The 25,461-nt window shown below is 36.0% G+C and overlaps 1 protein-coding gene and 1 pseudogene across 2 annotated transcripts in view; one reads left to right on the forward strand and one right to left on the reverse strand.

Annotated features, from left to right (window-relative positions):
- Positions 1-530: 530 nt before the first annotated feature.
- On the reverse strand, positions 531-2,784 carry LOC122145652 (annotated as a pseudogene).
- A 2,411-nt stretch (positions 2,785-5,195) lies between these two features.
- LOC109066263 (serine/threonine-protein kinase N1-like) overlaps positions 5,196-25,461 on the forward strand; it is a 37,200-nt gene continuing 16,934 nt past the window's right edge. The window contains exons 1-2 of one of the 2 annotated variants that reach the window (XM_042761011.1): positions 5,196-5,876; positions 21,990-22,271. In XM_042761011.1, the coding sequence (XP_042616945.1) occupies positions 22,152-22,271 (120 nt within the window). In that variant the 5' untranslated portion in view covers positions 5,196-5,876; positions 21,990-22,151. The remainder of the gene's footprint in view (positions 5,877-21,989; positions 22,272-25,461) is intronic. The other variant, XM_042761020.1, reaches the window with a different exon arrangement.

A 25,461-nucleotide genomic window follows, 5' to 3' on the forward strand; every position in this document is an offset into this window, starting at 1 on the left:
TTCATGAAAATAAAGTTGGTTTGACATTTAATCTTGAACTTTATCTCCGTTTAATGAGTTTTCCATCACTGGTGTAGTAAATTATTTACTACATATCAAACCAACTTGGCTGAACAACACCAACAATAACAGCCATGAAAAATAAAAACATTGTTTGAAAATTTGTAAAAATGTACATACCTTAGATTTTTAACTTCTATTTGTACTCGCATCTGCTTTCAACAAAGCAAATGAATGAAGAATCAAGAGGCCCTAAGCGAGCACCACCTCATGTTTTCATGCCAAATGTACCCTCTGTTCCCTAGGCCAGCAGCACCCCCAACAGGCAGTCTGTGGCATTGCAGGATGAAGGCTCCTCTCTTCCCAGACACAACAGCTGCTTGTACTGACCACAAGGAACTGAACACAGCGCCCTACAAAATATATACACGCAATGATTTTTTTTAAATCTAAGTTTAACTGTTATTTCCAAGTTACGTATTTACACATTTCTTAATAATTGATCTCAAAATCTCTAATTAGACGAGTGCTTATCTAGGACTAGCTCCATCTTTTCCTATGAAAACAAAGGTAGTTAAAAGTACATTAACAATCAGTGATGTCCTCTGTCTCTGGATCAGGGTGCGTCTGGACCCATCGGCCAATAGACCAAATCCTCTCTACTGTACTCTCTCTCTCAGTTTCTCTCTTTTCTCCCTCGCACATTCCTTCTCCATCCTTATCATCTGCTGCCTCAAAGACATCCTCACAGCACAGGGAGTAACTGTGAAGGTAGGAAATGGATGTTGTAAAGACGAAGATATGGCATTATCCCATCAGTTAGGGCCGTTCTTATCCTTACACTGTCATAATTGTTTCCCTCTGCACCTATCATGTGCTAGATGTTGTTTGGTCGAAAAATTATTATACTGCACTGCATCCTATTTGCTGAATGAAATCCAGTATTGGTTTCTTACTAATTTTGGAGAGCTGATTCTAAAAATACAATTTTGCTCTAGCACATCAAACTTTTTCATAAAATATGGTGCATTTCATAGCGTTTTTGCTTTTAATGACTTGATCCCTAACTTCCTCTAAGCCAGGTCACAACTATTTGTTCAATTCTCAGCAAATTTGCACATATTTGAATCATTCAGAAGATATTATTTTATGCCTAATCCAAATTTCAAATTTTTCTACTACTTTGGAAATTGTAAGTTACACTACACATTTTGAATACTTCTTTTTGTCATTAAAACTTTTGACTTCATTTTTTTATTTTTGTTAAGTACATTAAAACTGATGGCTGATATACAGTACATAGCTGATATATAATCTAAAAAAGGAGAAAAATCTTGAAAAAAACTGCAATAAAGAAAACAATAATAATAGAAATAACCTAATGTGGAATCCCTAGGTATTTTATGACTACATTTATATTAAAATCAGGCCTCTGAGAACCTTCCTTTTGTGCTAAAAAAAGATTCAGTATCTTCTGACTGAATCCTCACATTGATTTCTAAATCTGCCTCTATGATTGGTTTGTATCTCAGTGGATCAGATTCCTCCAGTGAGAAGAAACTGAAGGAGGCGTACAGCAACACCAGGTGTTCCAGACGAGAACACAGTTGCTGAGAAAAATGCAAAAGCTGTGATGGGATACAAACACAGTAAAAAATTTGGGTTCCTGCCATTCGTGTTCACCTACAGTGCGGTGTAAGATGTGTAGAATAAATCAGTTTCTCACCTGTGCGTGAATATATGTGACCCTGGAGCACAAAACCAGTCTTAGGTCGCTGGGGTATATTTGTAGCAATAGCCAAAAATATATTGTATGGGTCAAAATTATAGATTTTTTTTATGCCAAAAATAATTAGGATATTAAGTAAAGATCATGTTCCTTGTAGAGATTTTGTACATTTCCTACTGTAAATATATCAAAACTTAATTTTTGATTAGTAATATGGATTGCTAAGAACTTCATTTGGACAACTTTAAAGACGATTTTCTCAGTATTTTGATTTTTTTGCACCCTCAGATTCCAGATTTTCAAATATTTGTATTTTGATTTATTTATTCAGCTTTCATATGATGTATAAATCTCAATTTTGAAAAATTGACACTTAAGACTGGTTTGTGGTCCAGGGTCACATACGTGGAGAGAGGTGGGTGGAAGGGGTTGGAGTTTCTGGCTGTGGACCCCAGGTAAGTGAAGTACAGCTGACAAGTTTGCAGAAACATGGTTACAATATTGGCAAACCCATAATTCTAGAGGCATTCTCGACTAAAACAACCATATAGGCTCTACACAAGAGCAGATTTTTTTGTCAGATAGGTAACATCCAAAAACATTTGACAAAAATATCTAAATGCTCTTTTTCTAGATTGCACCTCCATAAAAGCTGTGTTTGAAACTCATCTGCCTTGTTCAGCAAGTACTCAAGTTTCCTTTCAATAGGAGAGATTTTTTCATCCATCATTCTCTTAATCTGACAGGATGAAGATTTTCCTTCAGAAATAAAGAATGATGAAGGGCACCTTCGACTGAGAAACACCTCTCTTCATCGAACGAGGGCGCCATTGCATTGACTTCTGTGAACAAGAGCTATATTATGTGCATCAGGGTGCTGGGTTCGGGGAATAATTACTTTTCCCCCCATCCTTACCTTCAAAAGTCTGTGTACTCGTTACTGCTTCTGTCAGAGACTGTGCTGCTTCATTTTCTTCGCATAGTGAAGACTTTAACTCCCCATGCTCTGTGTTTCCGGCATGAAATAATAAGCGCTGAGAGAAAAAAGTTTGTGAAAATACATTTTAAAGTAATGGACGACTGTATCGTTGCAGCACAATCAATAATCGCCTGTAAACACGTGCAGTACACGTGACAGCAGCACTAAAGAGACACGCCAGATTAATGTTATTATGCTTTTTTTTGACAGCTAATTGCTGACTTTGTGCATTAATTCTAACATTAAGTCTGTGCACTGTATTTCACCAGTGACTAACCTAATAAATAAAAACAAGGTTAACTGTGGCAACATGTCTTGGTTAGGCTTGATTAATATAGGCCTAACCATATTTGTATTTCCTATTCTGATCCTACTGGGACCACAGAAACAGGTAGGCCTATAAGAGGCTCTTTAGGGTCTTAATGAAAAGTCTGTAACAATTGGTAAAAATTTCTCAATAGTAGTGGGGGAAAAAAAACTATGGAGCCCTGCACATGACATGCAAGAAAAATAAATAAATTGTGCACACGATTTACTAATTCATTCCCTCGATGTACTAAAACGTGCACATGATTACTATTTCGTTCCCTTGATTTGCTAAATCGTGCGCACAATTTACTAATTCATTTTTTCGATTTATAAATCGTGTGCACGATTAAGCAAATCTAGTGAATGTATTAGTAAATTGTGCACACAATTTATAAATCGACTGAACAAAATAGTAAATCGTGCACACGATTTAGCCTACTATTTGTTCCTGCATGCCATGTGTGGGGCTCCGTAAAAAACACCTTTTTTACTCTGTCAAAAACAGCTCTTTTCAGAGCAAACCGTTTTGTAGCATTTTCCTTTAAGTGTTAATGAGCTCTGCTCGCCCCAACCCTCTCTTGCCAGCAGCTCTCAGAGAGACTGTTTACCATCGTGAAACTTGCTAATTAGCAGCACATTATTAGGAAACAAACGTAATCCATCGTCACACAGACAGGCATCTGAGATCAGCTCGATTTGAGAAAGGGGTAAAGATTTTAGTAGATAAAAAAAAAAAACACTGGGTGGATTTTTATCATTACAGGGTGGTTGTGTACACACACTGCCAACACACATTTCAGTTAAAAAAAACTTGTAAAAGTGCATGTAGCATAAGAGAAAATAAAGCTGGTCACACACAATGACAGTAGTAAGTATCATATTTAAGATGTTTACAATATAAGTCAGTTTTCTGTGAATTTGGTATTAGCTGGATTTAAATACTTAAGTTTTATTTTAGCACTCTGGTGCTCTTCGGTCAAAAAAAGTTATGTTTTGATTTTTTTAAAATCACAGCTTCATCGGAATGGTATGAAGCATGATTTGACCAGGATAAGTGGTCATAAAAAAAAATCACATGTGCACTTGTGGTCTTCGGTCAAAAATGACCGACCATTGGAAATGAATGGGATATCGACAAAAACACAGACATTCTGAGAATTTTTGTGCGTACAATCTACAAATCTGACAAAAAATGTACACAGCAATGACAGGGTGAAAGTCTAAAACATCAACAGTGCAAAACCAACACATCCACTCACACGCACACACACATATACATCTATAAACTGGTGTCAATGTAAAACATCAAATATGTCAAATAAAAGCAATAATTCAACTACAATGTAGTAAAAAAGTGGACAGCAAGAAGGAGTTACACTCTTAAACATCAAGAGTGCAAAATAGACAAACACTCAAACACACTCACACACACACACACAAACATAAACAATACACACTCAAATGAATTGGAGTGGCTATAACCAAAACGAGTCTGAAAACTGAAATAAGAGTTTGAAATCAGATCAGACCCAGAAGGATTAGGCTATGATAAAATATTTCTTTTAATTTTTGTTACATTTTTTATGTTTTGTGTAACAAAATGCTTTCTCTGTGTTCAGGTTTGACTGTAGTAATAATAATTCAAAGACCGAAGCTTCAAAATTTCAAACCAAAAAAAAAAAAATCTAAACCTTTTAAAAAAGTTGTCTTTGAGAATCTCTAAATATATATCCAAACCCACAACTTAATAAAAAAAGTGTTTATGTCTAAAAAAAATTAGAGAATTTATAGGCCTTATATATATATATATATATATATATATATATATATATATATATATATATATATATATATATATATATATAGATCATAATTGTTGCATAAATATTCATTAGTGCCATGAAAATATCTTAAAATACTAAATAAAAAAAGAAAAAATATTATTGAACAAAAATATATTGCATTGATTTTACTGGGGCAAAAAAAAGTTACATTTTAGGTGTCCGGACACTTTTGACCGTGAGGATTCCCAAATGAGGAGCACCAGAGGGTTAAAAACACACATTTGTTAACCGCATATATTTTGCAGTGCGATTCAACAGTTTGAAATGATGTCTGCCACGAGAGAGTGATGAAACCAAACTCATTTGCTTGTGGACACAATGCCAGGTCACGTGACCCTCAGGAGCGCGCAACCGGCACACTGGCTGCGTCCACAACGCTCGCGCCCGGGGATAGTAAACGATCCTCCCGCGCGAGCGATCATTACTGGCGGAGTCACACAGCGGCGAGCGGCGACGGTATCTGAGCGGATTGTTGTATTATTCACCGGCTGTGAATGTGACCTCCTCGGGCCTCGGTTGATGATGAGACTGCTGTTAAACTGAGTGTAGGCGTTCGTGTTTTCGGGTGATGAATTGAGAAGAAAAGCTGAACTCTTTTGACCAGTTACCCTGCCCAGTGCGGTATGCAGCTGTATCGAGCTCCACCAGAAGAACCATGCGAGCTGTCGATGTGCCAGAGGATAGTTTGAATGAACAATGCTAATGCTTTTATGTCATGTTTTACATGCAGTGGTTTTATTTTGAATTAAAGGAGAGCGTATAATAGATTAGGTTATGTCCAGATGACAAGCTGCATCTGGTCAGACAGTGATGCAACAGCATTTATTACATGTACAGAGTTTTGATAAGCTGTTCAAGCGCTGCTGGATCTTAAACTGTTGCATTGAGAGCCGACAGAAGAACAGGATCTCTTTGTCGTCGATTTCTGAGAATCTAGAAAGAGGGGGAACGACAATTTGGGTGTCCTGACACAAACGACAATCCGGATACAACAATGGCAAATGACTCCATGCAAGTAAGTTGAGTGCTGGTTACGGAACAAACCCTGCTAGTTAGTTCCTAAAACCTCCCACGTGTTTTATTTATCTAGGACAGACAATAGAGTTGCTTTTAAGACCCAACAGATGCATTCACTTTTCTTTAACAAGCCCATCTGAATCTTTGGAGTCTCCCATCCACCCTTCATCTGAGGGGTCATTTCTTCTCCATTATGGTGTAAAGGGACATTTTTGGTGATTAAACACTGCCAAAGTGTTTGGTTTGTACACTGAATATAATGCAATTCCCTGTTGAGCTTGAAAGCTTGAGTTGTTCGACTTGCTCTGTGTTAAACACCAATATTTATGTTTTCTCTAACACTCATCATGGTGGTTTGCCAGAAAATTGTTCGTATGAAATCATATTGAACTGAAACATAAATAAAATTAAGACAAAGTTTAGGCCTTGAATAGATAACCTTCACCCATTTTATGACTTCTGGAACGTGTTTAAAGAACAGGTTTATCTGTCTGACTATTTATTGTCAATTAAATATAAGCCAGCACACTTGTGTTATGTAACACAGATTCTTTGGGAAAATACCATAAGCAGTTTAAAACACATGTATGGCAAAAATCTTTAATGTATAGCACCATTAACTGGACTAGTTATAGTCAATATATCAGCCAGGCTGATTGATTCACCAATATTTGGTTATTTTCAGCAGATTAACTGAACAATCATCTTCACTGGTTAACAGAAGGGTTCCCCCTTGTAATATTTAAAATCTGTCACATTTTGTAAAAGTTTGTGTTTTCAATTCTTTTTTATTTTATGAATTGAGTATTATGTACAGTACATTTTTTGCAGTAAAAATGATTAATTTGTACTTTTTACATTTAGCTTTAAAGGGATAGTTCACCCCAATATGAAAATTATGTCAGCGTTTACTCACCTTCATATTATTCCAAACCTGTATGACTGACTGACTTCTGCGGAACACAAAAGAATGTTTGGTAACCAAACACTATTGGGCATCATTGACTTCAATTGTATTGACAAAAAATGTGAATGTGACCATTTGTTGCCAGAAGTGACCATACTTGCAGGCAGCAAAACACCAACAAAGTGGCAATCATACACAAATTTTAATGAAGTGTCTGCTACACGGTTACAATTAAGACACTCACACTCCTGTCCACATATAGGATGACTAAGCAGGAACAGTCATCAGAAATGTGAATGTGATTATGTCAGCAACTAAAGCCTAGTTCACACTACATGACTTAAAACGTTGGCAGATCTCTGTGCTGTTCAGACTACATGACTTGCTGTCTGTCTTGAAGTCGTTGTGGTGTTCACATTAAGTGACACCATGTAATGATCAGCAACAGGGCTGACAACAACTCTGTCACCCAATGATTTTACACGGTCCCCAAACCACATTTTGACATGAAAACAAATGCGAGAAGTTGAACGGGAAGTTGAACACCAAATGATGTCGAATCGGATGACCGGTCCAGATATTTAGCATGCTAAATATTCCTTTGGCGTCAGTGAGGTATCGTTGATGCGTCGTTGAGTAGTTCACACATAAAGATTGCTGAGCACTGATCACCTGCTGATTTCCTCTCGATCACAGCCCAACCTGTCTGCGAGCTCGTTAACTTCGGGCTTAAAATCCTGTAGTGTGAACTAGGCATTAATGACAAGAGCTGGTTCACATGATGAGCATAATATTTTTGGTTTGTTTAGAGCACCATCAAGTTTCAAATTCATTGATGCTTGCTCATAGATTACTAGTTCACAGATGGAGCTGACAGAACTTAATGTTTTGTGCTAGGCTAACATGTTCTGCAAAGCCTTATCCCTGTGAAATCAGATGTCCTGTTGTGTATCTGTGTGTTTTATTAAGTAAGTTCCCAGCCCACTACGCATTGGGCCAGCTTAATGGGGTTTGAAGAGTTTGCCAATTCCCAGTTTCCTGTCCTGTCTTTACTTCACTGGCTTTTAACACAAGTGCACATTGTTTTTGTCAGTACATACCATAAGCAAATTGATGCATTTGTATGTGGCTTTATAGAATTAGGTACACGGTGTACCTATTTGGCTTCATTTTGTGTCAAAGAAAGTCTGCAGTTCATTTTATCCAGGAAGTAGTTTTAGTGCAATGAACACTTCTGGCTGAAGGCATAGTTCGTTCAGATATGGAAATTGTCATCTTTTTTCAACCTAATGTCATTACATTTATGTTTTTTTTTTTTTCATAAATTTATATCCTTCCTTCTGGTAAACTGTGTTTGTGTTAAGTTACTAAGTTAAGCTTGAGATCTGGATCAGTCTAATTCACAAGCAAATCTTTTGGATTAGCTTTGTGAACCAAATCAAACAAATCCAACTAATAACTACGCTTTGTAAACTAATTGTATGCTAATTGGGTTCTTTTTTAAAACCCAAATAACTCCAGTATTTATTTATTTATTTTTTTGGAAAATAAAGGTTCTTATTTAAGGTTAACTTAACTTTCTTAACTTATCTTAGCTTTTAGGTTAAATAAAAGTTTTTGGAGCAGCCCCATAAAAGAATCATTTTGGTGTCCCCAAAAAAACTTTTAGCGAAAAATTGTTAAAAGGACTGTGATTTTCTTAGTTTAAATAACATTTTAATAATCCAAAGAAGCTTTTTCAACTTTAAAGAAACTTTTGTTCTTCATGGAATCATCAGTGCTAATATAAAACATGGTAAGAAAGACTTTGTTTTGTGTTGGTTCTGATTTTTTAGTAGTTACATTTAGTAGTAACATTTGGATTTGATTTGGTGAGGATGCTCAAAGATGGCCTGCCAAGAGCATACTTGTCAGTATCTTGTGTGCTTTTCTGTTGGCCAGAAAAGTTATTGCTGAGATCTGATTGGCTGTGGTATGTTTGGCTGATGGTGCAGTTTTGGAGGGGATCAGGAGGGCATGAGACTGATGCTCAGGCATAATGGAGTCCATTGTGTTACCACAGCTTCAGATCATATTCACCATTGACTTCATGTTGTGCTCTTCAGCCACACCCTCACCCTATTTACTGACCACTGCTAGTGTGTGTGTGCTGATGACTCTCTGCTGTCATGTTTGTGTTGACCTCCTGGGGCAGCTTTAAGTCATTGTTTAAACCTCGGATTGGGTTTACTTGGACATCAGTGCATCGCTGCACTTCCACTATCTCCAATGAAGAGAATACCAGTGTATTCCTGCCTTTAAGCTGATCAACAGCTTGTTTAATACTCTGATGGGAGGTTTAGAAACTTGATCGCTTCCCTCGCCCATTTTTTCCCCAAGTGTAAAACAGCTGCATTTTCTCATGACCTCATAAAGGCAAACTCTGGCCATGTGTTCCATAGCCTTGTTTCCGTTGCAGCCCCTCCCCTCTGTGACATCATCAGTTCTGTTGCCATGATGAGTTCTGCTCATTATCCAGCGTTCTGTAGCACTAGAGCAGCTTGCACAACTGTTCCATTACTAAAACCAAGCTTCCATTATTTGAATGCCTTGGGCTAGTTCTCCATACATTGATCTTGATGTAAAGTACTCCATTACTTAGTAAATGCTCTCTATCACTTTCCTTCTATTGATCGAATTGTTCATTGTGGTTTAATTGCTTGATTTGTTATTCAGGAAGAAATGTCCCTAATGTGCATTATCAAACTTTGTCCTCTATGTTAAATTTAAAGTTTTATCAATATGTAAATCTCCGATTTTTATAAAGCACTTAAAAACCACAGTTTCCTGGTTAAATACAGGAATTTCAGTTCGACTCTTGAAATCATTTATTTGGAAGCCGTCCTGTTAATACATCCCAAAGCAATGAATATTTAATGCTGTGAAAGCTAGCATACTCTGCAGAAAGACATATCCTCCCCTCCCATCCACACTGCCCTGTTGCCCTTTGTCTGCGAGAGCATGCAACAGTTAGAGTGTTGTAAACTGATCCGCAGGGAGTAGTAGCGGTTGTAATCTCTCTCTCTTTCTCTGCTTCTATCTCTCTCTCTTCCCCCCTTTCTCTTTGTGAAACACCAGCTGCTCTCCTTCTCCCCCTCCTTCACTCCAAAATTCCCCTCTCTGTCTGTCTCCCCCTTTATCATACTGGTCAGCTCTCCATCACACCCCCGGCTCTCTCAGATTTCCAGGCTCAATTTAGAATTCAGGCACTCTCTTTGGAGATCGGATTGCTCTGAGAGAATAAGTTGAATTTGAGCCTGAATTTAGGGGGTTTTCCCTGTTTTGTGTCCCTGACAAAAGATCATCACTGTAGCTTACTGAATCATTCTGTTAATGCAGGGATGATTGTGTCACATGGTTGTGTTTTCGTTTATGGTTAGAAGTAAATGGAGCGAATTAAGTAGTGTTTGATTGATGGATCAGTATGAGGGTTGGGATTTTAAAATTGATTCGTTTGGGTCAGTACTTCAGATATTTTCTTGCCCTTCAAATATTTTCACTAGGCTTACCACCATTTTATTTTATTTTCAAAATGACACTACTATTATTTTTTTATCCCATAGTCCCCACCATATAAGTAACAATATGACCATTGAATATGTTATATAGATTTTGTAACTGTTACACAAGCAGTTTATGCAAATATTTGTTTATTAGGTGAGGAGAAATGCCTTCCAACTGAAGTCACACCTCACTTGATAAGCATATTACACGCATTCACAGTAGAGTGTGCAAGGGAATGTTTTATTTAACAACAAGGTTACATTTAGGTGGTTGCCATTCCCAGGATACCTTCTGTAGCTTTGTACAGTACAGTAGATCGGTTATTAATTTGTCATTTTCTGTTCCTTATAAAAGTAATTTTCTGTACCTGTCAAGACCCCAGATTTTCTATTTGAATGTGTAGTGCAAACTTAGAAGCAACATTTTTGAAAATGCTTGTTAGTAATGTAATGTGAAGGAAAAGCTTCGCTTCTTTTTCGTCTGTCACTTTAGAAAGGAGGATGTGCACACGCCTTCCTGTGTTTGTGTACATGACCACGTGTGTATGTGTGCGCACATATGGGTATTCATGTGTGTATTTGAGAAAGAGAAAACTTCTCCAGGTCAGTAATTCTCAGCCCAGTCCCCTGACTCTGGGTGGGTCTAGTGTTTTACAGGCTACTTAGTCTACATAATGCTGTGTCTGTGTGAGAGAGACACTCTTTCAGCAATTCCATCATTCATCCCATCTAAGATAACCTTTAAAAAAAAGCGATAAACCAAAGCCATAAATAATCCACTCCAGGAAGAAATTGACCGATTTATTTATTTACACACAAATGCTACATAAAGATTATAAGAGAGATGCGTTGCAGTACGATAACAGAAGACATATATGCCTTTGTTTTGCCGATCATATTCTTTATTCACCAGTAGGATCATTTGGTTTGCACAAGGAAGACTTGTGCTTTATGCAAATACATTATTAACATTCAGAGCAGTTCAAACAGTTTTATTCCTCTTCCTGGTTATTTTTAGACATTTATCTGACATGCGTACTATGAGACTGATTTGATCAACTCTGGCGGCTTGAATGCACCTTGTTATAAGTCACAAATGTGAGACATTGGGAGTGGTCACAGACAGGTGTTTGCACACTGGTTTCTGCTGCCATAGCAACTATGATTAGTGATGTCACAGGATACCGTCTCACAGGAGGGTGGTAGAACAGGAGCAAAGCTCTGTAATTAGCTCAGTCCATTAATTAGGGGAAATCTAGTTGTAATAATTCATCAACAGTGGCTAAGATCTTAGAATTTGAAACTTTGGAGTAAAAAAGATAGAAATAAACTTTTAAAGTAGTACATATTCAAGCATTCATCTTTTTTTCCAAGTATAGGTTGGTCTTGTGATATTATGCTATACATATTTTTTTTCTCAGTAATTCCAAGAGCAGTTGTACATCTAGATTAAGGGAAAATAGAAATACCTTCAAAAACTAAAATAGCAGCTAAAATATTCCATGTCATAAAGAATGTTTTCTTTTTAAATAATGCAAAATATGGTTGTGTAGGCCTATATGGATGATACATTTTCGCCATTGTCATAACAACAAAACATTGAATAATAATAATTTACCCTAATTTACCTAAAATAAAATTTGGGCTGTCAATAGATTACAATTTTTAATCTAATTAATCACACCCTTTTTCTGTTAATAATCGCAATTAATCACACACTTCATAAAAATTAAGCATAGACCATTTATCTTGTTTCAGATGTTTATTTTGTCATCATCCAGCAAAGTATTAAAAAAAAAAAAAAAATTGAAGGGTAATTTTCAAAAATCTGTATTTTCTGCAAGCTTTTTTCAAGACAAATTTAGATGTCTTTACAAAAAAGGACACTTTTAAACTCCAAAAGGACACCAAAGAACCAAATGATATAAGGAGCCCATATAAGCACATATGAAAGAAAAAAAAGGATTAAAAAAATCTGAATTAGCATGTGTACAGTGCAACAGCAAAGAGCTTTTTTACATTTTAGAGAAGTCAAGTTGCGATACCCAACAGGACCACAAAGTGAAACACGCTGGAATAAATAATTCACTGAAAACGCAATGCTCGTCTCTGTTCTCTCTGTGATCTCTGATGTAATCAGCCTGGTTTCCTTTATATTATCGCTGTTTTGGATGGATTGTTTGAATGCATTTGCTTACTGGATCATTGGACTGAAAACTTTCCCGGAGTTTAGCGGCTTAAAATTCTGATCACAAACAGAGAAGCAAAATTGGGTTAAAGGGTTAGAATAGAAATTGTGCTTCAGTAATTTTGCTTTAATTGCGTTAAATTAAAATTTTTATTTAACGCGTTAAGGATTGTAAAATGAATTGCATGCGTTAATGCATTAACGTTGACAGCCTGAAAATAAATTTAAATGGTTTTGGACCCTTTGTTTGTTATTTTTGAATGTTGTTTTGAAAGAGTAACATTTGAACATTGCTGTAGGTATAGTTTTGACCCAATATCTTCTCATGTTAGAGAGCAAAGCTCTGGCTCATTGAAGATTGGTAGCAGTAGATCCACTCACTCATATACAGCTCAAAGAGGCTCTCCATGGTCATTTTTTGGTAACAAGTCCTGATGAATAGGACCATGTTTAATCTGCCACCCTCTCAAACATCTGATGTTTGCAGTGGGAAATTTCTTGTCTGAGCCAAGCCACATGGGTTGTGTAAGTATATCTCCCTGCGATAGATTTACTCACTCTGTGAAAAAGAAACCGCCTCAGTTCCTTCATCATCATCAAGTCAGCCCACCCAGCCAAGAGAAGCGGTGTAAGGAACACTGCTCAGAACAGATGATAAGAGACTCCTGGTACAAGTTTTCTCCATTTCTGTAAACCTGGACTCCTCCTCATGCTGTTCCAAACCAGTATGACCTTTTTGTGTCCATATAATTGAAGTCAATTTCTTCAAAATGTCTTAAATGTGGCAGGTTTTGAACAACATGAAGATTAATATTTTTGGGTGAACTATCTCCTTAAAGACTTTTTCCTACAGGGCTTATTGTTGAAAAATAATCTGTACTATTACATAATACATATACTAAACTATACCCATACTGTTATTCCAACAGCTATTGGAAATAGTTGGAATAATAAATATTGGAATCATTATTCTTATCATTTTAATATGTGGTGCTGCAGAAAAAAAAAACTGTCCTCTGAATTGTGTACGGCAGAACAGGCAGAGGTGGGTAGTTACAAGTTACATTTACTTTGTTATATTTACTTGAGTACATTTTTTGGGTAACTAATACTTTTGGAGTATATTTAAAGATGGGTACTTTTACTCTTACTTGAGTACATTTTTGTGAAAAAAACTGTACTTTTACTTCATTACTGTGGGCCACGTTCCTCTCGTTACTTTATCTTAATGCAATACAAGTTATAAATGCTTCATTTTATTCCAGATGCACAATCTACTTTTCTCTTGGCAATGAGCGATACCCATTCACGAATGATTCATTCTTTTGAGTCAGTTCTGTTCAGAAGCTTGATCAAAACAGTTGGCAAAGCAGTGAATTGGTTCGCGAATCAGTTTAAATGATTCGTTCAGTTCCCTGCCGCACGTGCTGAGCCGTCTGAAGCTGTTCTCATTTAGAGTTGTAACAAAACGTTTAAGAACATCAAGAGCGTTGAAGACGTGGCTTTGGATCTACAGTCAATTGAAAGCAAATCTGCAAAGGCTATTGTTTGCTAGTGATGAAGATCTTTATTAGATGAACACCGCGTGTGCTGTCTACGGTTCAGCAGGTATAACTTAGATAGGCTACACTTGTTTACAGTACATGATACCACTATGACATTATCAGTTTGTTGTACGTGTAACTTAAATCAAATACAATGTATAATTTTTTACTTTAAATAAGCTGTCACAGAGTATGAAATGAATACCCTCCAAACCCACGTTAGCTCTGTTCCAGGAGGAATGCCTTCGCCTAGACACAATTAATATTGATATTTCCACAATATTTACGCTTCCAGAAATATACGTTTGTTTACATTTTGCAGAACAGACAGAAGAAAATCCGTCAATGTGCATTTGGTTCGTTATGTTCAGATGTTCGGTAACTTTATTATTGTGTGAGGAGTTTTCACTCTTCTCCGTGTCAGAGGTTATTTATACATATATAATACATAATTAATATACTTTAAAATATAATGTTATTCAGTGATTCAAATCAGAATTTTCATCAGCTGTTACTCCAGTTTTCAGAGTCATTTGATCCTTCAGAGATCATTCTAATATATTGATTTAATTACCAGCGCTGGAAACAGTTTTGATGCTTAATATTTTTTGGAACCTGTGACCATTTGTTTAGGATTCTTTGATGAATAGAAAGCTAAAAAGAACATCATTGATAGTAAATCAACATATTGGAATGATTTCTGAAGGATTTTGTCACACTGAAGAAATAACATCATTGATAGTAAATCAAAAAAAAGAATATATATAATATATATATATATATATATATATATATTATATATATATATATATATATACACACACACAAACATATATTACATAAATTTTATCTATATATCTAAATAAAAATAGACTATAGATATACAGTATATGATCCAAAGTAACTAGTAAATAACTACTTGAGTAGTTTTTTTATCTGATACTTTTTTACTCTTACTCAAGTAACTATTCAGACTATTACTTTTAGTTTTACTTGAGTACAGTTTTTGGGTACTCTACCCACCTCTGAGAACAGGGCCACCTCTCACCCACTAACCCTGGACTGATCTTCCCTCAGATCTTTCCCTTGCAGTTCAAGGAGACCCGATGTGGTCAGGACACCCTTGATCTAACACCCACTTCCTGGACCCTTCGGTTTCTCTCACTTCCTTCATATTATTTTTGTAAATATGAAATTCAAATGGCAGTCACTGGCAGTTAACTTTTGGCTCATATATTGACCGCAAGGTAATCAGTTTAGGAAGCTATTATCTAGTTATTTAAAATGATAGTTCAAATACAGTTGCAAGATTATTAAGAGTGTAATCCACAAAGGAACAATTATATCTCAGTCTGAGAGTTTGAGTGAGTACAATAGAGATTTTAAGAAGGCTTTTTCCTGATGATGCCACAATGAAACTATTCATCTGGACTCAGTGTGCACTCACACACACACTTTTCATTTCAACCCATAATGAACACACTGAAAACCCATGGCAAAATGCACAATGACCTCCTAAAGAACTCTTTGCCTCCACATGTGCGCACACACACACACACACACACACACACACACACACATGCAAAATGTCTGTCAGATCATATTGTTAAGGCATGAAAAAGCCACTAGTTTGGGAAATAATCAATCAGACCTATCACACTGTACTGTCAGAATATGATCTTGCTCCAAATCTCTGGATCTGGATATGTCTAGGTATAGTCCTGTGTTTGTGGGCGTCTGTCTCTATTCATCAATCTGACACTAAACACTAACGCTCACCATGCGAGAATGTCAAGAATGCTCCAGATGTGTCGGTGTGTGTTTATGTGTATATGTAGTAAAGAGCCTAACCGCAAGCTTTGTATGGGAAATTTCTCTTCTGTTTACTGTTGTTGTTGTTTGTTGAAGATATATATAAAACAACAACAACAACAGTAAACAGAAGAGAAATTTCCCATGTATATATATATATCTATATCTTCCTTTTCCATCTCAATTTTTTATTGGGATGAGACGCTGAGGTCAACTAGTTTACCTCAAGAAAAACCCAAGTTTTTTTTACATTTAGCATGTTAGTTTTTAGTCCAGAATAGTAAAAAATATATTTGAAGTCTATGTTGTTGCACCCCGAGCTGTTTTTGTTTGGGAGAATGTGTCTTATGCAAATGCCTCTTAAAAAACAGATCAGGGTCAGTGAATTATACAGGACTTCCTTAAAGTCGTGATGAAACGGATGTAGTGGCAGATCTTTTTTCCGTATTGTGACATACTTTAGAGTAAAAAACTATTATTGAAAATGAAAAGAAAAAAAAAAGTAGAATTAAAAATAAAAAAGGGGATGGGGACTTAGTTCTATCCATCAATTGTTGATTGGATGGGGGCAACTCAATTCAAGCTTGCAGTAGATTGTAAGAAAGGGGTAATTTCAGCACTAAATGACTGCAAGTCATATAATCAAATATATACAATTTTCTCTCAGATTTCCCTCTTTATCTCTGTTTTCTCGGTTTCTCTGTCTATCTTGCATACTGATTCTTTATTTCTCTCCCTCTCTAAAGTTCATTGTCATCTTTAATTAATAAAATTGTTTAAATGTTCAAGCTACAGATGAAATGGGGATAAATGAATCCAGAGCTCATGACTGGGCAGACAGAGAGAACGAGACAGAAGGAAGGACAGTCATTTGGCCTCAGGGCTTTGACTGAGCTCAGAATTGCTGGCATTCTCACAAGCCACAGCAGCTGAATAGAGCTTTCTCTCTCTCTCTCTGTGTGTGTGTTTGACTAAGCCTGACCTGACAATGAGCACTGCTCGGTTATAGTTTGGACTGAACAGCACAAGAGCTCGTATTAGGGTTGTCTTGGTGACTTTCTTCAAGTGCTGTTCAGAGGTGCATGGTTTTGTGCTTGTCCCTCCATTATCATAAATGTTTATTCATGACACTTATGTGCTTTCTTATGAGAAAAAGTGGTGAAAAAACATCACCTGACAGTCCAAAAGTAGCGTCAGTGTATACTGGCAGTAACAGCTTTGTTGACTATAAGGCATCAAGCATCTCTCATGTTCACTGGTTCTGTTCCTAGGGAAAACACTTACTAATAAATATGTACATTTTAAATACACGTTATGTTGCTTTTGATGAAAGCATCTGAAAAGTGCATATGTAAATGGTGTATGGGAAGTATAAGTATTTGCATAACAGAGTTTGCAAACAGGATAATCATGTTTCTGTTATTGATTTAGTGTGTATTTAGTTTTGGAAGCTTGTTTAGGGATTTTAGACAAGTCAGAAATGATGTGTACACACTTTAAAGAACCTTCCTGCCTCACACGTACTGAGTTTCAGGTTATTTTATGTTGGCTACATCATGCCGTTAAATCTTCATTAAACCCAGGGCTTTTAGACACGCTCTGAAGACGCATTTAATATAACGTTTAAAAGTGACAGAATGACATCTTTGACCAGATCTAAAGCGAAACTGAGTGGAATCTGATTGTTTACAGTGAACTCTATATTTTACCCCTTGCTAATATCTTTTTAACTTTATTTATTTTATTAATGTCTGCCCTTAACATATTTCTTCTGACTCTGTATGCATCTGCATTCAAAGTCTGTTATTGTTAAAGCAACAGTCTTCCAAAGTAAAGTCAGCAAAGGTCTCTTCTGCAAACTGATATCAAGCAGACACTTTTTATCTCGTTTCATTTAACAATTCTGTTCAGACGGCAAACAGCCCCCTGGTGTTCAAGCATGGCAGTGCAACCTGTATTCAGCAGCTGGGATTTCTTTTCCAAACAAATCTCTACTCTTCTGTTAAACCAGAGCACATCATCTTACTTAAATGCTTTGTGAATATCAGGAGACAGGAGTCTTCCTGCTGTGGCAGTCCTCGTAGAACCGCCACACACTGAATTTGGGGGTTGCGGGTAATAACAATTATCCCAAATTATGCATAGTGTATGCTATGATTTATTTATCAATTGTATGCTACTTAGGCTTTGATTCATTTCATCAGTACACGTTCCCTGGGAACTGAACCTGTGACCATGAAGTTGCTGGCATAGTGCTCAACCAGTTATTGTTGCAACAATCCAATGAATATGAACATCAGTCATGTGTATTATGATTAAGGACACACAAAAGGTCTTTTTACACTTGAAATAGTTAACACTGGGTCATTATAAACCCCAGGTAAAAGGAATCCTGGGTTCTTGCTTCAAGTTTCACACTGCTCATACTTTACCTGGGGTTAACAATTAAGCTAATTCTGGGTATTCATATGCTGACGTTTCACACTGAATGTTCCTAAACCCTGGGTTAATGTTCGTATTTGCATATTTGTGGTGTCAGTGTCATTGATTGGACGAATGCAGCACGTGACCTGTTTACATGAAGGCTCTAGCATTGCTCAACCTCATAAATAGTTTTTCCTGAATGGACATTTCGGACAATAAAGGTAAGAATGTAACAGTCTCTTTATGTTTCTCTGAATGGAGAGTGAGAATATGAGGCACACAATTGGTTGTCGGTTGCTAAGTATCTAGTCCTAACATTCTAACATTACATAATTTCATACTGTACAAGTTTGACACTGCAATGTGGAGTTAACACCACAAAAGCAGTGCTAACCCTGCTCCTGAGCAAGGGTTTCGTAACCCTGGGTAAAAAGCAGTGCTAGCCTCACTGTTAAATGTTAAAAAAGGCATTTACAACCACAATAACCTGGGGTTAAGCTCTGTTTAAAAAGACCAAAACAGTGTTATTTGACCTTTACTAGACTGCATATGATGTAAAAGTGACCCTGCATTTGTTCATTATTTTTCTTCTTGCACCTTTTCATAACTGTTACGTCCTATTTGTTTTGTTTTTCTTCTCTTGTTCTTGTTCTTCTTCCCTCTCTCTCCATCCCTCTACTTGCAAGTAGGAGGGGTTGTTGCTAGAAGGGATTAACATTTACATTACATTTACATTTAGTCATTTAGCAGACGCTTTTATCCAAAGCGACTTACAAATGAGGACAATGGAAGCAATCAAAATCAACAAAAGAGCAATGACATACAAGTGCTATAACAAGTCTCAGTTAGCTTAACACAGTACACATAGCAAGGGCTTTTTAAATAATATAATAAATAAAAAGAAAACCGATAGAATAGAAAAAGAATAGAGCAAGCTAGTGTTAGAAGTCTTTTTTGCTTTTGTTAATTGTATAATAAATGAAAAGAAAACAGATAGAATACAAAAAGATTAGAAAGCTAGTTAGTTTTTTTAAAGAAAACTAGCAGCAAATGAATAGAGTGCAAGTCTAAAAGGGACAAGTGTGTTTTTTTAAGAATAGAATTAGAATAGAGAGTGCTAGAGTTAGAGGGTCAAATAAAGATGGAAGAGAAGTGTTTTAAGCCAATTCTTGAAGATGGCTAAGGACTCAGCTGCTTGGATTGAGTTGGGCAGGTAATTCCACCAGGAAGGAAAAGTTAATGAAAAAGTCTGTGAAAATGATTTTGTGCCTCTTTGGGATGGCACAATAAAGCGAAGGGCACATAAGTCTGAAGGAATGAATTTAGGTAAAGGGGTGCAGAGCCAGTGGTGGTTTTGTATGCAAACATCAATGCCTTGAATTTTATGCGAGCAACTATTGGTAGCCAGTGCAAATTGATAAACAGAGGTGTGACTTGCATTCTTTTCGGCTCATTAAAAAATAAAAATTAATCTTGCTGACGCGTTCTAGATTAATTGTAAAGGTTTGATAGAACTGTCTGGAAGACCTGCCAAGAGAGCATTGCAATAGTCCAGCCTGGACAGAACAAGAGCTTGAGCAAGGAGTTGTGCAGCATGTTCCGAAAGAAAGGGCCTGATTTTCTTGATGTTGAATTAAGCAAATCTGCATGACCGGACAGTTTAAGCAATGTGGTCTGAGAAAGTCATATTTAACATGTTATAGTAACAAATTTAATATGTTCGGGATACAGCAAAAACCAGAAGCTAACAATAAATAGAATATTCTACCTATTAGATTGTGCTTTATTAACATCTACACCTACCGCAACCCTAAACCTACCCCTTACGATAATGCAAAAATAGTAATTATTGTTGTACAGTGTGAGAAAAATTAAGCTATATTGATGTGCGCATGCCCAGTAGTTTTTGCTGTATGCCATCTAGCCTTAACCAGTAGGAGGTAGTGGCTGCCACCTGTCACCAATGATTGACTGTCAATCCTGATTGGAGGATGAGATGGAGCAGTGGGAATTTAAGGTGCGTTCACGCCATATCGTTATTACCATAATTACAAGATACCAACTTGTAAAAAGCGTTCACGTCCTCGTAGAACTTGTAATTACAACATGAGAACTGGGAGTTTTCTGCACCTAACACGAAACCAAAGAAAAATGGCGGCACTTTCAAAGAAAGCTATTACTGCTCTAAAATGGGGGAAATAGATACAATATACTATAATATAAAAACATATTATGTAAGTGTTCATACTGTTATTATTTTGTTCTTGTTTGTTTAGGTTAGCAATAACACGTTTATCGCCGTCATTAATAATACCAACAAACAAACAGTTAGTAATTATTTTTTACCTAAAACGCTTTCCGTTATCGGCAATATTTCGCAGTAGCATACAAATGTAATGTTATGTGTTTTACAGCTGCCAGTAACATTATCTCACGCAGTCGTGGGTTCATTTTGTTGACTGTCGCTATAGAAACAGATATTCCCCATTCCGAGGACGTGAACAGCACCGAGTTAAACGTCACGTGTTGTCATCTCGGAATTACGGTAGTTACGACATGACGTGAATGCAGCATTTTCCCCACGGAATGTGTGGTTGTGTGTGTATGGAAGCTGCTTTGTGAAGTTTTTCCTATTTCTACACAGAAGTGTTTACTGATTGTACTTGTAAAAAAAGAGTGTTGTGTTAACTCATTTGTTTTTATTGACATCTATACTACAAGAAGACTTATCTTTGTTTGTAAGTTAATTTTTGTTTGTACAATCTTTTGTTTCTGATTCTTAATTATGAGTTTATTTTGTTTATTTGGAAAGGGGTTAGTAGAGAGGGGGTGCTATTTTCTTTTGATCTTCTCAGTTGGCCTGAGCCCCCTCTTGAAGCTCTGAACCCTCCTGCATTTGAAAATAAATGAGTTTTGATGCTCTCACACAACATTTTGTTACGTGCCCTTTCTCTCCCTAGACTTAATACAGGAATTTCCTGTATCCTGTAGTTTCCCGTTTTCCTCTTTTCATAATTTATTTCCTCGTTTTGCAACTCTTCTTATTAGAGTCTAGGTAAAGTGTCGTATGATTATTAAAGTATTAGTTCACATGAAAATATGCAGCAACTGACAAAAAAATCTTCATTATACTATAACCTTGGCTTTTTTTCTTTACTTTTGCTTTACCTTATTTGTCCCTTTAAGGGAAATTTGTTGTGGGCAGTACAGGTGAAGCTGCTTAATGAGATTCCCACATCAATAACATAATCACACAGTCATGTCCTTTGAGCTAGAGTTTAACAGCCTTGTAGCCAAAAAAATATATTATAACAGTTGTATCTAGACTTTAGAGTATGAAAACATTGACCAGATGGAAGTAGTCTGAATTCTGGATAAAGCATTTGAGAAGGGTCCAGAGTCATTTTCCTTGGCTGTTTAGAAATAATTTAGTTAAATATAGACTGAAGATTGGGGTAAACCTCCCAGACCAACCACTTTCATTGCCGTACGCACCAAACGGCTCAGATGAGATCTAAGAGTAAGTGTCAAATTACCGAACCAGGTACCACTATACCATACAGAAATTCAGATCCGATACAGGCATAAAGAGTTTAGATCGATTTGCTGTTGAAGTGAAGTTGAGGGGTAGGGCTTAGTCACGCTTACTCTCACTTTCTTAATCTGTTGCTTTGCTTTTTACTTCTTCCTGCAGCTCACCCCCACATCGCTTCCGTTTTTCGCCTTTCTTTAGTCGAGGGGGAAGCTGTCTCTGTTGTGAAGTGGGTTTGATAAAGAGGGTCTCGGCGGGGGATGGACTGACTGCTGCTAAAGAGGGAGATTTTATTGTCAGTCTTTATCATGGCCAGGTGGGCAGATGCAGGGAGATAGAGGGTGTGACATGGCTAACGAGGAGGGAAGACATACATCCCTCACAGAGCAGCACAACAACGACAACAACATCACCCATCCAGAGACTTCAGCTACACCACAAGGGGTAGGCCTGTTAAAGACACCCCCAAATTTAGGGTGTTTGTGTAAAGCATTCTCTAGAATAAAGATTTAGAATCAACATTAGAATGCAGATAATTTTAACTAAGTTCATATTCAGTGTACTATAGCTGCAGTAGTGTGAAATGTGTTGTGCAAGAATGTAAATTGTTGTGCATAAATTCGTTTGTTTAAAGAAATGTATTGTGACCATAATCTCTTTTAAATGTATTATATTGTTACATAAATATCTATTATTTGTATTTAGAAAGAAAATAATATTAAATATAAATATCAATTTTTACATGAAAGTTGCATTTAAAAATTAACATTTGTATTTTTCAATATATTGAAATATATTTGTATTCAAAAATAAATATAAATAAATAAATTAAATTTTTACTTGCCACTGTAATTCGTTTAAATTAAAAAGTGTAAAATATAGAATGAAATATTAATATATTTATAGCTCTAATGAATAGTTTAATTTAAATATATATATAATTTATAATATATATATGTATTTATATAATATTGCATTGTAAAATATTAATGAACTTTAAAATGTTTTATAAATTAAGTTACTTTTACAAATTATTTACATTTCTTTTTGAATATTTTGATAAAAAAGTAGTGCTGCAATATTTTACTTGTCAATTTGTCCTTAAAAAACAGATGTTTTTATCACCATCTTTCGCTTTCCAGTTTTCTTTTGTTTCTGTCTATTTCCCCCTCTTCAGCTGTTCTTATGTGGACGGACTTTTGTTTTCTTTCTGGGCTGTGTCCTCCCTCCCCTAACATTTGATGTCTTTGCGAGTTGCATCACGTCATTTCCTGTCATCCCCCTCTTCCTCTTCTGACTCTCCCTTGTGCTTTTCTGTCATTGTTTATGCTCTTCCTCTGTCTGACACTCTTCATATCCTGTCTCACTTTCTCATAGGTCTTTTGTAGTCCTTTGTGAGAGTTGATGCATGTGAGCTGCCCCACCAAACTGGCCTTGTTGAGATGTGATGACTTGCATTCGAGTGGAATGGTCAAAAGGATGTTGTGGTTGTAGGCTTAAACCATTGTTGCTGAAACCGTATAACTGTAACCACAGCAACTAGCTCTGATGTTGTGTCACAGAAAGAGTACCACAGAAGAGTTTTTAGGGTTGTTATTGCTGTCATCTGGTACTACTGTCAGCCTCTGGGTGCCAGGACTTTTATGTTGGAAAAGTTTGATTGCTCTTTTGATATTTGTTAATGTTGCTCATGGTTGTTTAAATATACTATATCCATCTTTAGACACATTTGCAAGATATTAAGATTGGAGGATATTACAATTCTATACTACTTTTTTTCTGAATAAAAAATATTGACTAAAGTCAACAAAATAAGAAGTGTATTTAAGCATCTTAGCATATTTATTTTGAGATTTGCTAAAGATTACATTTAACAGTGTTATTAAATTATTCGTATTTTCTAACTTTGAGTGTTAGAAATCTAAATATAAAAAAAAGAAAAAATGAGCATGCACAATTAAAAATACAATCGGCCAACATATAATTAAAAAAAAATCATCTGATTACCAATATGGTGATTATTTATCGTATATCTCAGTCTCGGTTTTGTTGTAACTGGCCTTTGAGGTTGAAATGATCACATTTGACGTTTTAGGACTTCATCATGAGCAACATTCTTTGACCCACTGGTCACAAAGAAAGTACTATTTATAGCTAGACCGTTGAGGATTGACGCTTCCTGGACAAAGATTATGTCTGATTCCAGACAAGCCCTCATTTTTAATGCAGATGAAGAAAATGCAGAAGAAATTAATACTTTTATTCATTAAGGATGAATTAAATAGATCAGGTTTTTTGAGCAGCAAAGCATATCAGAATGATTATGTGACACTGAAGACTATAGAGTAATGTTGCGGAAATTCAACTTTGCCATCACAGGAATTAATTACATTTTAAAATATATTCAAATAGAAAACAGTTCATTTAAATTTTAATAATATATCACAATATTTTACTTGGTGAGTGTAAGAGAAAAAATTCTTAGCAACCCCAAACCTCTGACTGTAGGTATAAAGTCAAATTAAATTACAAACATTACTGTTTTGTTACGTGTCTAAACTAAAGCCTAGTGTTAGCTGGTCCTGTAGTAAAGGGCTGCTTTGATGCCAGTGAGTCACATTGCTTCTGTTACTGTAAATGACTCGTGTTTTTGTGCAAGGTAAACTTTACTGCAACAGTCAAGTCATTGTGAGCTAGTTTATCTGAGGCTGAATCTCTGCTAACGTTGAAACTGGTTTTTCTTTTAATTATCCGCGTCAGCCTCAGGCTCTCTGTGTTCATTTGTTTTTATCAGATAGCCGTTTAATCACACTAACAGAGACAGGGTGTGCTGTTCTTCAGGGTGTCTGATGTGAAAAAACAACATATTTCTAGAGGATTAAAACTGTATTGGAATTCAAGTTTGCAACTGTTGGTTTAATTTGGGCATATGTGACCTGTTTGTGAGTTTCAGTTTCACAATCGTTGAATGCATCAGACGTCAGAGCAGCTGCTTTAAGCTCTTTGATTTCAAACCAGCAATTTGGGTAAATATTTCAGTCATAATTAATAAAGTTGATCATACAGCATGTGTGATATATTCAAATCATACAAGGAGATACGAAACTGAGCGTTATAAGTCTGGGATGTCTCAAACAGCTACTACCGTTTAGACCCTTTTGTTTGATCATCTTTGGAACATTTTTTGGACAAAATATCATATAATGATTTTATTTTATTTTTTATGATAGGACCACGATTCACAATCTTATCACATTTCATTTTCATGTTGGTTCTCATTTTTACTATTTTGCAAGTTACTGAACAATAGAAACTAAGTCCAATTAATGTAAGTTAAAAGTCCTTTAGCTTATTGAAGACAAGTAAGGTTAGAACAAAGAAACAAATGACAAGCAATAGAACAAACAAATACAGTAGAACAAATATACAAATGAAATAAACAGTGCTTTAATTTGCAGGCAAGTCTATTTAACAGTAGTATATTCAGGTAAGAATTACTGGAGAAACTGAAGTAATCAAATGTAAAATGCAACACAATATGAATGAAACTTACGTTGATTATTGTATTAAAGCTATAAAAGTTATTCAATTAAGAACAGTGAGTGATTTTCTCTTTTTCTGTTGTTGTTTGATT

This window comes from Cyprinus carpio, chromosome A1 (assembly GCF_018340385.1).
Source record: "Cyprinus carpio isolate SPL01 chromosome A1, ASM1834038v1, whole genome shotgun sequence".
In the NCBI taxonomy this organism is placed as follows: domain Eukaryota; kingdom Metazoa; phylum Chordata; class Actinopteri; order Cypriniformes; family Cyprinidae; genus Cyprinus; species Cyprinus carpio.